Consider the following 13,376-nt stretch of genomic DNA (forward strand, 5'->3'; position numbering starts at 1 on the left):
GCAAGTCTGATGATGATAACGGAGCTGGGGAGAAGCTGATATGCCAGAGGGCTATACTGACATTCAGAGGGACCTCAACAGGCTGGAGAAACGGACAGAGAGGAACCCGATGAAGTTCAACAAAGGGAAGTACAGGATCCTGTCACTGAGGAGGAATAACCCTATACAGCAGTACAAGCCAATGGCTGACGTGCTGGGAAGCAGCTCTGTGGACAAAAATCTGGGAGTTATGGACAACAAGTTGACCATGAACCAACAGTGTGCACTTGTGGCCAAGAAGGCCAATGGTCTCCTGGGTTGCATTAGGCAGAACATCGCCAGCCAGTGAAGTGAGGTGATTCTCACTTCATCTGAGTACTCGGTGCAGTTCTGGGCTCCCCAATACAAGAGCTTCTAGAGCAATTCCCGCATAGCGATTTTAAGGTGATGAAGGGACCAGAGCATCTCTCCTATGAGGAAAGGCTGAAAGAGCTGGGCCTGTTCAGCCTGGAGAAAAGAAGGCTGAGAGGTGATCTTATCAATGTGTATAATCATATGAAGGAAGGATATAAAGAGGATGAGGCCAGACTCTTCTCAGTGTTGCTCAGTGACAGGATGAGAGGCACAAACTGAAATATAGGAGGGTCCATCTGAACCTAAGGAAAAACTTCTTTACTGCAAGGCTGAAGAGCGCTGGCACAGGCTGCCCGGAGAGGTTGTGGAGTCTCGCTCTTTGGAGATAATCAAAAGCCATCTGGACAGGATCCTGGGCAACCTGCTTTATGTGACCTTACTTGAGCAGAGGAGTTGGACTAGATGATTTCCAGAGATCCCTTCCAATCTGCAATACATCTTGAAGAACTAGAATGTTACTGTAAAGACATAAATGTTCTTTCTCTTTCCTAGAGGCCAATGCTTCTTTGAGGATTTTCTAGGAAAAGGAAGTAAAGTGAAAATTAGAGTATTGTACAAGGATACAGATTATGGAGGGTCAAGTCCAAAAAGTGTATGATTAGTGAATAGTGTGTAGCACATAGGTTTAAGTATAGATATTTTTTTCAGCTTCACACTAGTGCTAGTTTACCTTTATTACTGTATGTGAAGTTCAGTGCAGATGTGTGGCCAAAAAAAAGACACTGGAATTTTTCAAGCACCTTTCATATCTAATGGGCAACAAAATATGTTCAATGAAGTGGTGTGAAAAAATCATTCTTTTACTTGTTGCACAATTTAATATGTAGTAAACAGAAAAATATTATCAAACAAATGAACAAATATTATTTATCTAAARCAAAAAAGAACTAGTTAACTTCTCCCTTCATGTAAGAAGTGAAGATAAGTTTGCTTTTAAAGGCAAGAAAATGTATATTGCTTAATGGAAAACGTACAGCAGATGAATGTATGGACAAATACCAGCAGTGCAATGCAACTACCATTAGACATAACTATGAATCAGAAAATGTTGACAATGTTTTAATTAATTGAAAAAATTACTCTTGAGTGGTCAATATGGTAAATACTAATATAATTCTTGAGGCATAGAGAGTCTGTATCCCCAACTGCTACAGGAATTAAGTGAACAGAGATGGCTGAGGTAAACTTCACTGAGTTGTCGTGACAGCCAGCTGCAGATGCCAATCCTGTAATGTTGCAATGGTGAGCTCCGAAAAGCTGGCTGTTTTCTGGGAACAGCACTTCCTTCTCTGAGCTCCTTGTGGGGTACATGGTACCTCTCTTGTGGCTCTCAACCCTGTACATATTTCAGTGTGTGGTTCAGTGTGTCAGAAACACTGCACCTGTCAAGAGCTGGTGCTTTTTAGCTTTGTACAATGGCTTTTATGGCCGAGCAATACTCTTCAATCCTTTACAGCTATATGAAGGTCTAAGTCTTCCATAGAAAGCAGATAATCAAATAGAATCATGTCAGGAATCCCCTAAAGTGACAATGTGGCTGCTACTGCTGCTGTTGTTTTGCCATATTAACTTACTAGCCTGAACAAAATGTGCAATATTAAAAATAGGCCTTTTTTTGCATTGTTTGCTCTATCTGCAGAGGCGTTGCATGTGTAGCTTTACAGATGTAGCTAACATCTTCTTATACAGATAAGTTTTAATAGTCCTATAAGTGACTGTACAAGAGAAATTGTACAGTCTCTAAATCTCTAAATTTTGGTGGCTATTTATTAGTCTAATGTCCTATAACTATTTGTCTAGTTTTCTAAACTGAAAGTCTTTCCTGGAAATCAGAAAACTCCATACCCCTCTCTTCATGTCTGCCAGTTTAGAAGTTTCTATGTATTTCTCTCATTCTTTTCAAGGGGGCAAATTCACTTCCTTGGAAGTTTTGGCTTGCCTTTGCTCAAGTACATCGACTGAGTGGAATACAGAAGGTATGTAACATAGCTGGCTCTTGCAGCATTCAACTTTAGCAATCACATGTCTCTTGCTAAGTTCAGAGTTATTCTGTATTGGTAGGTTTAATGGATCGATATCCAGCCTCTACAATGTCCCTTCATTGGCTGTAGAATCAGATCTGCAGAAGGGAACCTGTGAGGGTGTATAATAAGAACAGTAAATACTTTCCATCCTTATAATATAGTACTCCATTAACTTCTATTTCTTGGTCTTGTTTCTGTGCATTAATTAAAATCTGAGACCACTGATTAACGATGTGTCTATGCTGAGAGAAGGGTGCTTCCATAGGAAGGAAAAATATTAGGACTTTCTGAMAACTAAGGGTAGTCACTCATCAGAGCTTAGCTGTCACTTGAATATCTGTAAATTAGTGTCAAAGTTCAATAGTTTAAGCTCTGGCTGCTCTTGTTTGGCATGAACAGTTCCAACAATTTGGCGCTTTGTAGCTGAGTAGTAGCATAGTACCTCTACTTTGGTTAATACTTACATATTACAGAAATAATATTTCTACTTAGTCAATGTTACTTAAGAGCTTTTAAAATGGCTAGAGACAGATTTAATTCTGATACYAGTGAAAAATGGGTGGTATCAAGTAAACTTTCTTAGTTCTAAGCACTTTCTTTATAATTGGTCTTTATAGAAATCAAAATATTTTTTCTGAGCCATGAATATGTATGTCAGTTTTGTTCAACTGTAATAGGACATACTCCTCTGAAAGGATGTTGTCTGAAATGCTGCTGGTTGATTAATAGTACTAATTTCAGCCTGGATCTTTAGCTTACTAGTTTTGTAACAAATTTAATCAGCCTATTATATTCCACATTTTTGTCACTTTATAGTTATAAGCTGGCATTTTGTATATTTTCTGTGTGTTTTTCTCACTGGTACTGAACAAGTCTACAGAATATTTTCCTTAAAGGATTATCTTTGAACAAAAATGACAATATAAGGCACCCTTTTAGATTACAGATTAATAGGGTACCTCTCTAAATTTCTAAATAAAATATCAACTAGATTATAAAAACAGACACATAGATTATATGTCTTTTCCCAGCAAGTATCTAATTTTACTAGTCTATATGAACATATTATTGTAGAAGAAATATTAATAGAACTTGTGTCTTATGAAGTATCTTCATATTTGGAGTTTATGTTAGAAAAGAAAATTTACCTTGTATTTTAAAATCTTTTTAGAGGTGTTTGTATATTTAATAAGAAAAAATTGAATTCTTCACTAGCAGTATTCTACTTTGTAGACCAATTTCTCTATGTCATTACTTTTCGTTTTTTTCAACTAACATACAGTTTTAGTTGCCTCCTGCTGTGAAATATCATATCTTGCGCATAAATTTGTTGGTCTGTAAGTAATATTAAGTAATAATCTGTCAATTAATTAATTAAAGACTATGCAGACAATAACTGCCATATGTACGTATCTTAATTTACATGTATTAAAATTCTTTGTTTTCTGTAACTGCTAGTGTTCTGTCAAGCTGGAGAACTGAAAATGTTGGAGTTTGCTGTCTTCTGTATTCTTCGAGGAACATGGGCTTTACATGTTTTCTCATATTGTTCATAAACAAGTGATACTTAAAGCTTGCTATATAGTGGGTCCTTCTTCTTTCTCCTAAGAGTACCAGGATGAAATTAAAGATAACAATGATTACACTCACTGACAGGTATGAAATAATACAGACTTTAAGCAGAAATTCCTAAGTTGCCCGCATTGTGTTTTATGTTTCAGGAGGAATTGTTTCATTACAGATACACAAACAAATGAGCAGCAGGGGAAGGGGTTGCAAAGCACCTTGAGACATGCAAATGTGCCAAACCTGATGCGAAGTAAAAAGCTGTCGTAAAACATAGCTTTATAGATCAGGTTAACTTTTAGAACTGCTGGTAGGGAAAATGGTTAGGTTTTTTGACAGGTCGTGTAGTCAAATGTTTTTGTCTATTTTGTGATGGACTTTTGTACAGTATATTTTCGGGAATAGTTTACTTATTTCTTTTTTAAAGAAAGGGAAAATAAATGGTGAAGATGGAAAAAAACAAAGGTTCCAACATTTCCTACTTTTGTTGATACTGTTGCTGATACTTTTGTTGATACTCAGTGGAATGTACTTGCTCTTGATAGATTTATGAAGGACACAAGATACCAGACTTGAACAGGCTATTTTAATGTGACCACAGGAAATGAAAAATTTAAAACAAAAGCACATTCAGCTTTATTGAAATGTTTCAAGAACTGTTCCTGCAAACTAAGCAAGAATAATTTTCAGCAACTGCTAATGAAAGCATGTGATTTTTATTACAGTTTTAGCTGTAAAGAAAATTTAGCATGTACAAGAAATAAAGAGGAAGCATGAACAAAAAGAATTAGTAGGCACAGAGTTTAAAAATTCTTATTATCATGGTGAATAAGGTGGTAGCAATTGTTCTGCTGCAATTTTGTCATAAGATGGTGGAGCATCAGGTACCTATTGTAAGGAAAATGAAGGTGAAAGTGTAAAAACCAGTTGAGGTACCATAAAATAACATTAGAGATAGGACTTTCTATTCACCCTCATATGAGATGTGCAATTATAACTTAAAGTAACTGAGCTGATTTATTATGTCTTTATTATTTTGGAGTTTAGTACATTTCTGGTTTTGCATCAGATTAAATTGATTTTTTTATATCCATCCAAAGAGAGAACTTTCAGCATTATAAGGACAGGATTCTTTAAAGGAAAGTATTATTCATTATATATTGAGATTTCAGATTAATATTAAAACATTTCACTAAGATTCTTCATGCATGATGTTGTATTATTGCTAATGTTAACAATTTCGGCAGCCTACTTAAAACTGGTTATAAATTGTCATGTAATTACCCTATTCCATATTCTCAAACTATTTAAGCAAAACCATACCTTGACAGGTATATTTATCAATTAATCTATGTTAATTTCTTTAAGTTATAGGCTTTAATATTCACCTTTCCATAGTGATTAGAGAAGCAATGAGCACCTGAGCATTTTGGTTCTTGCTTTGGGACATTCCTTGGCAATTTTTGCCAGACTGTAGCATGCCAGACACAACCCACTTGTTGTTTGTCGTAATGAAGTAGCATTTAGCAGAAAGATGTATATATATACCGTATATTTTAACACATGGATGTGACGTTACATCACAGCTAGTAGGTTGTGTAATGATTACATTGTTTTACATGTGTGTAAAAGAGGAGAATTTTTTAAAAGAAGGATTCTGAATAGTGGATTTAAAAGATCATTTTCATTGTGAAATTTGTTCAAAATTCTGCTTTTTAACAGTTAACATAGAGACAGTGAAGACCCAATCTAGAGAGCATAATCCAAGAAAGAAAACATCAGTGAGTGATTAGGTACAAAAATTGCCTCACTGTGGCTTGCCTCACTTGTATAAATGAAATTTTGAGTTGCAACTTACCACATAATTAAAGTTTCTGTACTTCTGCAGAGCCATTTTGCAGTCCGGTGTTGTTCCCTCACCAACCACTGTTTGTAGTGTGCCCACACTAGAGCTTTTGCTCTGCGATATGTCATAAAGAAATAGGGAGAAGGTGAAAGGAAAAGAGAAATTGATGTTGGAGTATAAATGATCATTTAATATTTAAGATTTGACAGCAGATTTAAGTATCTATTAGAAAAGTGGTATTAGGGCCAGATACAATGCTGGCAAGTAAGAGAAGTTGTCTGTGTACAGAGACACTTTTTACTGTCTCTCTAAAAGCATAGTCTCTGTCCTGTATTTGTTTCTCTAACAAAATTCAGTTATATTACTAGCAAAAATAAGGATCTCACTTCTCTAGATGCAAGACAGCTGCAGGAACTAACACCTTTTCAGCTATCTGGATCTCTCCCCCTTTCTATTGCCACGTGTCTTTTTTCAAATTCTCTACTGAAAATATTTTTTATTCTCGAATTTTTTTCCCTTTCATCATTTCTTCTGTAGACATCCCATACAACTTTTATCTAACAACCCTAACCAGGATAAGATTTTTCAGAATTTGAAATCAGAGATCTCCAAGCAAATTATACAGTTTTCCGTGATGTGCAAAGAAGGCATGGAAAAATTTTGATTTGTAGGTTTTTAAAGTTTTTTTTAATGAATCCTACCTTCAATTTTTCAACATTTCAGTATAAAAATTCAGCTTTTAACTATTCTGCCAGTCTACAGACATATTGGATATGTCACTCAAGACATAACAGGGCAAAGTTGGACTAAGAAGTGGAGCTGACGACTTAGACAGGAGGTATTTTTTTAAATGCAAAATGATCACATCTTTTTAGCACAATTCAATTAACTGAAAGATTTTTATTGTAAATCTCTCATTGTAAAGGATTCAAAACCACCTCTTTTTCATGAGAGGGAGAGAACAGAATTCTGAACATAAAGCTTTGAGACTTTAACAACAAATTTTAGAGTGGGGCAGACCAAATTTCAGATTTTCAATATTTTGATGAGAACAGAAAATAAAATTTTTAGAAATATTTTTAGAACTCAAAACTCAAAACTATCCTGCTTTTTTGTAAATCTTAATACTGCAGAAGAACTGCAAGTTAGCTTTTACACAAATAGATTATGCACCATCCATGTGTGAACATAATATTTACTTAGTTGCTAATAGTTATTTTTGTTCCTAGATTAATTTTCTTCATATCTGTCCTTACATACAGGTAAATGTTACAAATAGTGTATATGTTATTTTTATTCGCTCAAAAAGAACACAGAACACTTTGGGTATTACATAAATACAAAATTTAGTGTTCCTAGATAACKTTTTTGTTCATGATGTACTTTGTAAAGTTAGGCAGAGAGCATCACCTCCATGTGCTTCTTAGCCTTTTGCCTAGCTTGCAGATTTTTCAGGGCAAAGCGTGTTTCGTATCGTATCTTTTCATACGTGTGTGTATGTCAGTGTATGTATTGCCTGAGACAGTAGTGTCCTATTATGGATTTGATATTCTGTGTCATACAGATAATGATAATATGCTATCTATCATATATGATAGAAAGTGAACTGCCATGCTTACCCCTAGACTTTTGTAGCCACTGCGTCTTTTGTAGTACCAGCAGCCAAAGATAAGTAAAATTGCCAGCACCAAAATGAAAATTCCAATGCCCAGAGCTCTATTGCAAAAGCAAAACAAAATAATTAACAACAGAACTAGAGGTATTATTCTTCCAGTAGCAAGAAGAATGAAAGTAAGCAATTATTAAAAATTATTCATAAGCAGCTCTGTAATACTTTGGTTCTTGTTCTGTGACATACTAGGCACAGCGTTGGTGTCACTGAGTCATTAGGGAACACAGACTTAGCAAGACGTGCTGTAAGACATCTTTCCCACTACTTACCACGAACTCAGGAGAAGTAGCACTGTTGCAGTGTTAATCAGAAAGCAAGGTAATTGCATGTTCTTTGTTTTATAAAAACCTCTTCTTTCCATTCTCTCTGTTGAGAGATACAAAAACAGCTCCCCATTTTTGTTCTTTGCCTGTTCCATTCCCCCAATTTTTTTTAAGGATGATAAGTAACCATCAAGAAAAGAGAAGACTAAAACCATAGCTACAAGAACAGAAGAATTTGGGAATTGCCTCAAGGGAAAAGAGGGCGTGAATTGGGATAAACCCATCTTAACAGCAGTTTATATATCTTACCATAATTCACTCATATCTGTGAATTCACTCATAAGTGTTTAGASTAATTACCACCAGGCTTTTCTGTTGGGATTGAGAAATCAACTATATCTAGAGACCTTTTACATCTATTTTTGCTGGTTCAGATTTCCTGAGCTCTTTCTTAGCTCTGACCTAAGAAGTGTGAAATGAAGTGCAAGGAGATTAGTGTGGCAGAGCAGGTTGTCTCTGCATCTAAACTACCCAAATGTAGCATTTGGCCCCTTGGAGCCAAAGGGATTTTTTTTTCTTTTCTGTTTTTGTTGTTGTTGCTGTTTGTTTTTTTTTTTTTGGGGGGGGGGTTGTTTTTTTTTTAGTCACACACAGCTGAATCCTGCCAGTTAATCTCGCCCCTTTGTGTTGGACGGAGATCTGGTAACCTGTCCAAGAAAACAGCTCAGTTGCTGACTGGTGCAGGAGTGTTGCAGCCAATGATTTTTGAAGTTAAGAGATGGCACCATTGGTTTTGTTATTGTCTCCAGGAAGCTAAACTTGGAAAGACAACTTCCTTCTCCAAGCAGCTGCTTCCATTTCTGCTTTTTGAGACTGTTTTCTCCTTTTTAGTCTTTAGTCTCTCTACACTTCTAATGTTTTGGCAATCAGCTGGCTCATATTCCTCTGGAAGCACAGAATTCCTCCTTTCTGAAGGTGGTAATTTTAATGCACATTTGCTATCTAATTCCTTACCTACCTATCTAGAGGCTAGATTAGTAAGTGAGTAAGTGCAATTGCAATTTATTGCAATTTCCATTGAAGTTGCAGCTGTAATACTGGAAACTTTTATTTAGTCATATCTTGAATGCTCCTTGCAGTCCTGGAATGAAACAGTAACTTTCACCTACCATCTCTGGAAAAACTGCATAAGACTTTGATTTGAAGTTACAGCAATTTGAGGTGAGTGTGCTTAGTTTCATGTCCCGAGACATGGCTAGCCACCATTCTGGCTTGGAAAACTGATCTTTTGGGGATATATTAAGAAAGCTTTTCCCTTTGTTTTTCCTTTGTGCCTAGAGATGAGCACGGAAGAACTAATATCTTGCAGTACGTGTGTGGTACAAGTCACCAAGTCTGGGCCTAGTGAACCAGTACCAGAAGCATATTTCACATACAGATACTGCAAGCGCATTGGAAAGACGTGTCTAAAGTAGTAACATATCCCCAGTAGGGTAGTGTCTTCTGCTGTAATGCAAGACCCAAAACACTTCATTGTGAGCTAACAAAGTTTTAGCTTGAATTAGTTCTGCTGAAAAGGAGTTCCTCTCAGGAACAATTTATTGAGAGTGACTTTTGTAAGGCATTCATGTCTCCATCAGCTTTTTGATGGTATTTTTCCCTGGGGTTTTCACTTATATTATTCTTTGAGGTAAGATGATGTCCGTTTGAGGTTCTGAAGACATGTACATGGATCTGGAGATAAAACCTATTGTAAGGGTCACCTTACGACACCTCAGAAGAATAATTTGAAATAAGCCTTAGTATAACTAGTAATTTGATTATAAAGGTTAATGAATTGTAATCATATGATCAAGCTGTAGATTCTGAAGTTCCTGTCATTCTAATCTTTTTTAAGTATTGAATACTCTTTACGATGCTACAGTGACAGGCATCACAGACAGCTACAAAACAGCTGAACAGTACTCCTCTACCTTCCATACTTAGGATTTCTTTTCAGTAATTAATCCTATTTGGTAAAATTCTTTTCAATGTAAAATTTTGTCACCAGATCACATGCTAACTTAAGTTTTGCTTTATACTTACTCTTCTGCTGCAAAATAGCCGTGTCCTTTCCCTTTGAAAAGGTTGCCATCTTGCTGATGATTTCTTCTGGGCATTTTGTGAGCTTGGTTCTGTTCAAACCTACAAGACAGAAATATAGCCTCTCAATGAAAGAAATAATTTGTTACCTCTAAGGCATAGTATGTTATCAACTTTTCTGTTTTGACAGGCACAATTCAGGGAGCTGTTTATCTTTAGAATCAGATATATGTATACGCAACTATCCTAGTTAATGCAGAACTCAAAACCATGTTTGAATAGTTCCAATGACAAAGATACTTGCATCTAAGTGTAACCGAAAATGTCTAAGCATGTACTCTTTAGAAATATAGAAATGAGGCAATTTACTTAGACAGGAAAAAATATTCAAAAGAAAAAACAAATATTGTCCTTACAAGTCATTGTTTCTGTTCCTTGTAAACACTCAAGGGCCAGATCTCAGTCAGCAGAAACTGTCAGGGATCTGATGACTTTCAGATGGTTATACCAATTTATGTTTGATGACAATCTATATTTAGATGTTCTGCGAATACATATAGGGAATTTATATTGTGATCTGAATTTCCAGTCTTTGGGGAATGATGCATCCAACTAAAATCAGTCTGAATTGAATTGATGAGATACCATGAAGGAAAAATAAACAAGTAACAATCTTTTTCTCATTTAAATAGCATAGCAACAGATCCTATTTTACAGTACCCAACTAATTTATCTACCTTGTACCATTAAAAAACAATCACCCTACTCCAGAGAATTCAGGCCAAGGAAACAAAACATTTTTCTGAATTCACTATGAGCCAGTCAAGCCTCTTTGGAAGCATAATTCTGAAGCAACACTGAAAAGTTTCAGTAGAATAAAAAATATAAGGCTTACCTCCTTCAGACCTCTACCCTGTCTTCTGGCTAAAGGCATGTACAACTTTCTTCTCCTTCACTTGATTTCGKTTTTTTTCCCTCTTTGATCTGCTCTCTTATGACTATCACGAGTTTAAATTCCTTTCAGTGCAATTTCAGACTGCATTAATTAGCATGAAAGAGGCAAGAAGACAACTTTTTACTTTCTTTTAGAGTCCACATCCTTCCTTCCTACTAAGCAGCTCAAAAATCTGCTATTTCTCTGTATTATTACATATCCTCTCAGAAATGACCCAGCACCAGTTTACTTACCTAATCAATACAAGCAGTTAAAGGGAGCAGGCTAGTACTAAATTAAAAGTTGTTTTGATTTAGGATTAGTTATTTTGTGACAGAGGGCAGGTCTACATCAAATTTTTTTCGTGGGTTTAACTCAAGTTCTGTCTTCCCACACATCCTATCCTATTGTAACAGTACATGGAAACCAGTATGGTTGGAGAAAAAACCTGACATGGATGCTGGTATACCATCATAGACTTCTATAGTCTTACACTGAGGTGAGTATGGTTTGATCTGTACTGGTAACTAAATGCTGCTGAAGAAAGAGAGACACTTTCCCATGGGCAACTGAACTAACAAAGCCTGGTTTCCTACGGTTGTGTGAAGAGACGTGCTGCTCATGCGCGCACGCATTTTGCAGTAATTCCATTTACAGCACTCAGCAAAAAAGAGCAATCTATGGTTAATCCAGAGTTATGGGTACTGTGATTGGCCAGCAGTGACAGTTACTGCCAAAAAAAATGGACCAAGGATCATGTTTTCCTTGCCATTTCTCCCAGTGAGGGCATTAACATGGGCCTTTCTCGCTATTCTATCACAGACTTTTTTTTTTCCTAAGCTTGAAGGAGTTTAATTATCTTTGAGGCTGTAAATTTTGTAGAAAATTGGTGAGAGATTCAAAAATGTTTCCTGTTGGAAAGAACAGATAGCATGAAAGATCATGAGAGACTTAATTCCTCAGAAATGAGCAGGGAAATTGAAACACCACTATCTAGAACGAATACAGTGCTGGGAAATGCTAGACCGTTCTTCAGTTCTGCACATTCCCCTGATTTTGCCTAATGATGGTAAAAATATGAGCTGTGAACACTGGTAGGATCTAATTGTTTTTGCTAGAACCATCAATGTTCAGAGCAACATTTTTTTGGCAGAAGAAGGAGTAAARGGAGGAAGAAGAATGCCCAGTAAGTGAGGAGCCTAAACTTGCTCAGTTGGCCAAATGGTTCGGTGTTTCTTTTACATTATCCCAGATGAACTTAATGGGAGGTTAAAATGTGGAAGAGATGCAAGGAAAGTTTCTATAGATACCCATGTGTATGAACAGTAAGTATATGCTATTGCTGTCTAGTAAATTCCCATAGAAATATACAGCTCTTGGGTAGTGCTTTAAAAATGCCATATAAATCCTTATCAAATCATGTGTTTTCTTGAAGAAAAGCTTCACTTCTGCGACAGGATGCTAGCTGAAGATTACTGTTTGTTCTTGTCAAAGTCAAAGCTGAGACAGAGAAAAACCATGTGATATCAAAATGGGTATGTTTCTGCCCCTTCTTTGCCACAGGCATTGGGGGAAAAATGTCAGCTGAGTGAATAGTTTATCTTCTGAAGGAATCTCTTGTTAATAGTATAACAAGGAGGAAAAAAAGAACAACTTTGTCATAGACCTGTGATATATAAATACATAATGCTGCTATTGAGGAATTGGGTAGATGATAAGGTGAAACACCGTGTCATGGTTCCGATCTCAGTTATCTTTTTCTCTCTGGGCGTGCTGCTAACTCCATCAGTTTAAAGTCACTGGAATTTAAGTACAGATTCAACAGGTGTTACATTTTCAAAGACATTACGCTTGTTAGCAGTTCAGCTTTATGTTGAATATAGATTACATTTCAAGAGGAGAAGAGGATGGGAAAGGAGGAGAAACCCCAAAGCAATCAAGACCTCTTTTGATAGCCAACAGCCTCTAGCAAACCAGTATGACAGTCTGATGAATCCTGACAATAGTTATGAAGTGAATATTTTTATTTCACCTTTTGAACAGAATGGGAGCTGTTTCTATTCCATTGATTGCATGATTTCATCTTTCTAGTATGAGATTCTAGGATTTTTATTCATTTATGTGCCTTAATTGATTATTTTTCTCTGGCATTTGAGGTTCATTAGAGCAGACAGTGCAAAGAAATGAAAGTAKCATGATGCCTGATTTCTTAATGGCTTTAGTGTGTGTTTGACAGGAATTTCAGGAAACTGAGCATTTCAGTGCTACATCTACATTAGCAAATAACACAGTACAGTAAGAGTGAATAAGAGGATTATACCCATTGGTGCTGAGAATAATTAACTCTCCATTATACATGGTTTCTGGGTTTACTTTGAATTAGATATTACATGGCCTCCTGGGCTGAATGAGTCCACTATATGTGTATTTGCAGCTTTTTGAAATAAATTATACCATAAATTGCTGCCACCTCAACTGCAGACCTCTTTAGAAAGCACCATGTTGTCCAGGACACTGTCTYACAGAGACAGGATTACTATGTTGTCACACACAGAAGGCCTGGTTCATGAAAGCCAGTTTTTCCTTATGCATTTTC

General features: G+C 36.2%; 1 protein-coding gene across 1 annotated transcript; it reads right to left on the bottom strand.

The window, feature by feature from the left end:
- Positions 1-4,736: 4,736 nt before the first annotated feature.
- MLANA (melan-A) lies at positions 4,737-9,923 on the bottom strand. The gene is made up of 4 exons (XM_085306944.1): positions 9,850-9,923; positions 7,449-7,545; positions 5,842-5,943; positions 4,737-4,871 (listed from the first exon to the last, which is right to left on the bottom strand). Exons 1-4 carry the CDS (start codon positions 9,921-9,923, stop codon positions 4,803-4,805), a joined length of 342 nt encoding a protein of 113 aa, XP_085163070.1. The 3' UTR covers positions 4,737-4,802.
- Positions 9,924-13,376: the final 3,453 nt, after the last annotated feature.

The sequence above is a fragment of the Rhea americana genome, unplaced genomic scaffold (genome assembly GCF_003343005.1).
Source record: "Rhea americana isolate MKP2758 unplaced genomic scaffold, rheAme1 scaffold_103, whole genome shotgun sequence".
Classification (NCBI taxonomy): Eukaryota; Metazoa; Chordata; class Aves; order Rheiformes; family Rheidae; genus Rhea; species Rhea americana.

Bases quoted from the DNA above. Each gene is read 5' to 3' on its own strand.
- MLANA (XM_085306944.1), bottom strand. From the start codon at position 9,923: ATGCCCAGAAGAAATCATCAGCAAGATGGCAACCTTTTCAAAGGGAAA. The intron at 5,944-7,448 runs GTAAGCATGGCA...GACATATCGCAG, and splicing joins GTGGCTACAAAAGTCTAGGG to AGCAAAAGCTCTAGTGTGGG. The intron at 4,872-5,841 runs GTAAGTTGCAAC...TCCTTACAATAG, and splicing joins ACAGAAACTTTAATTATGTG to GTACCTGATGCTCCACCATC.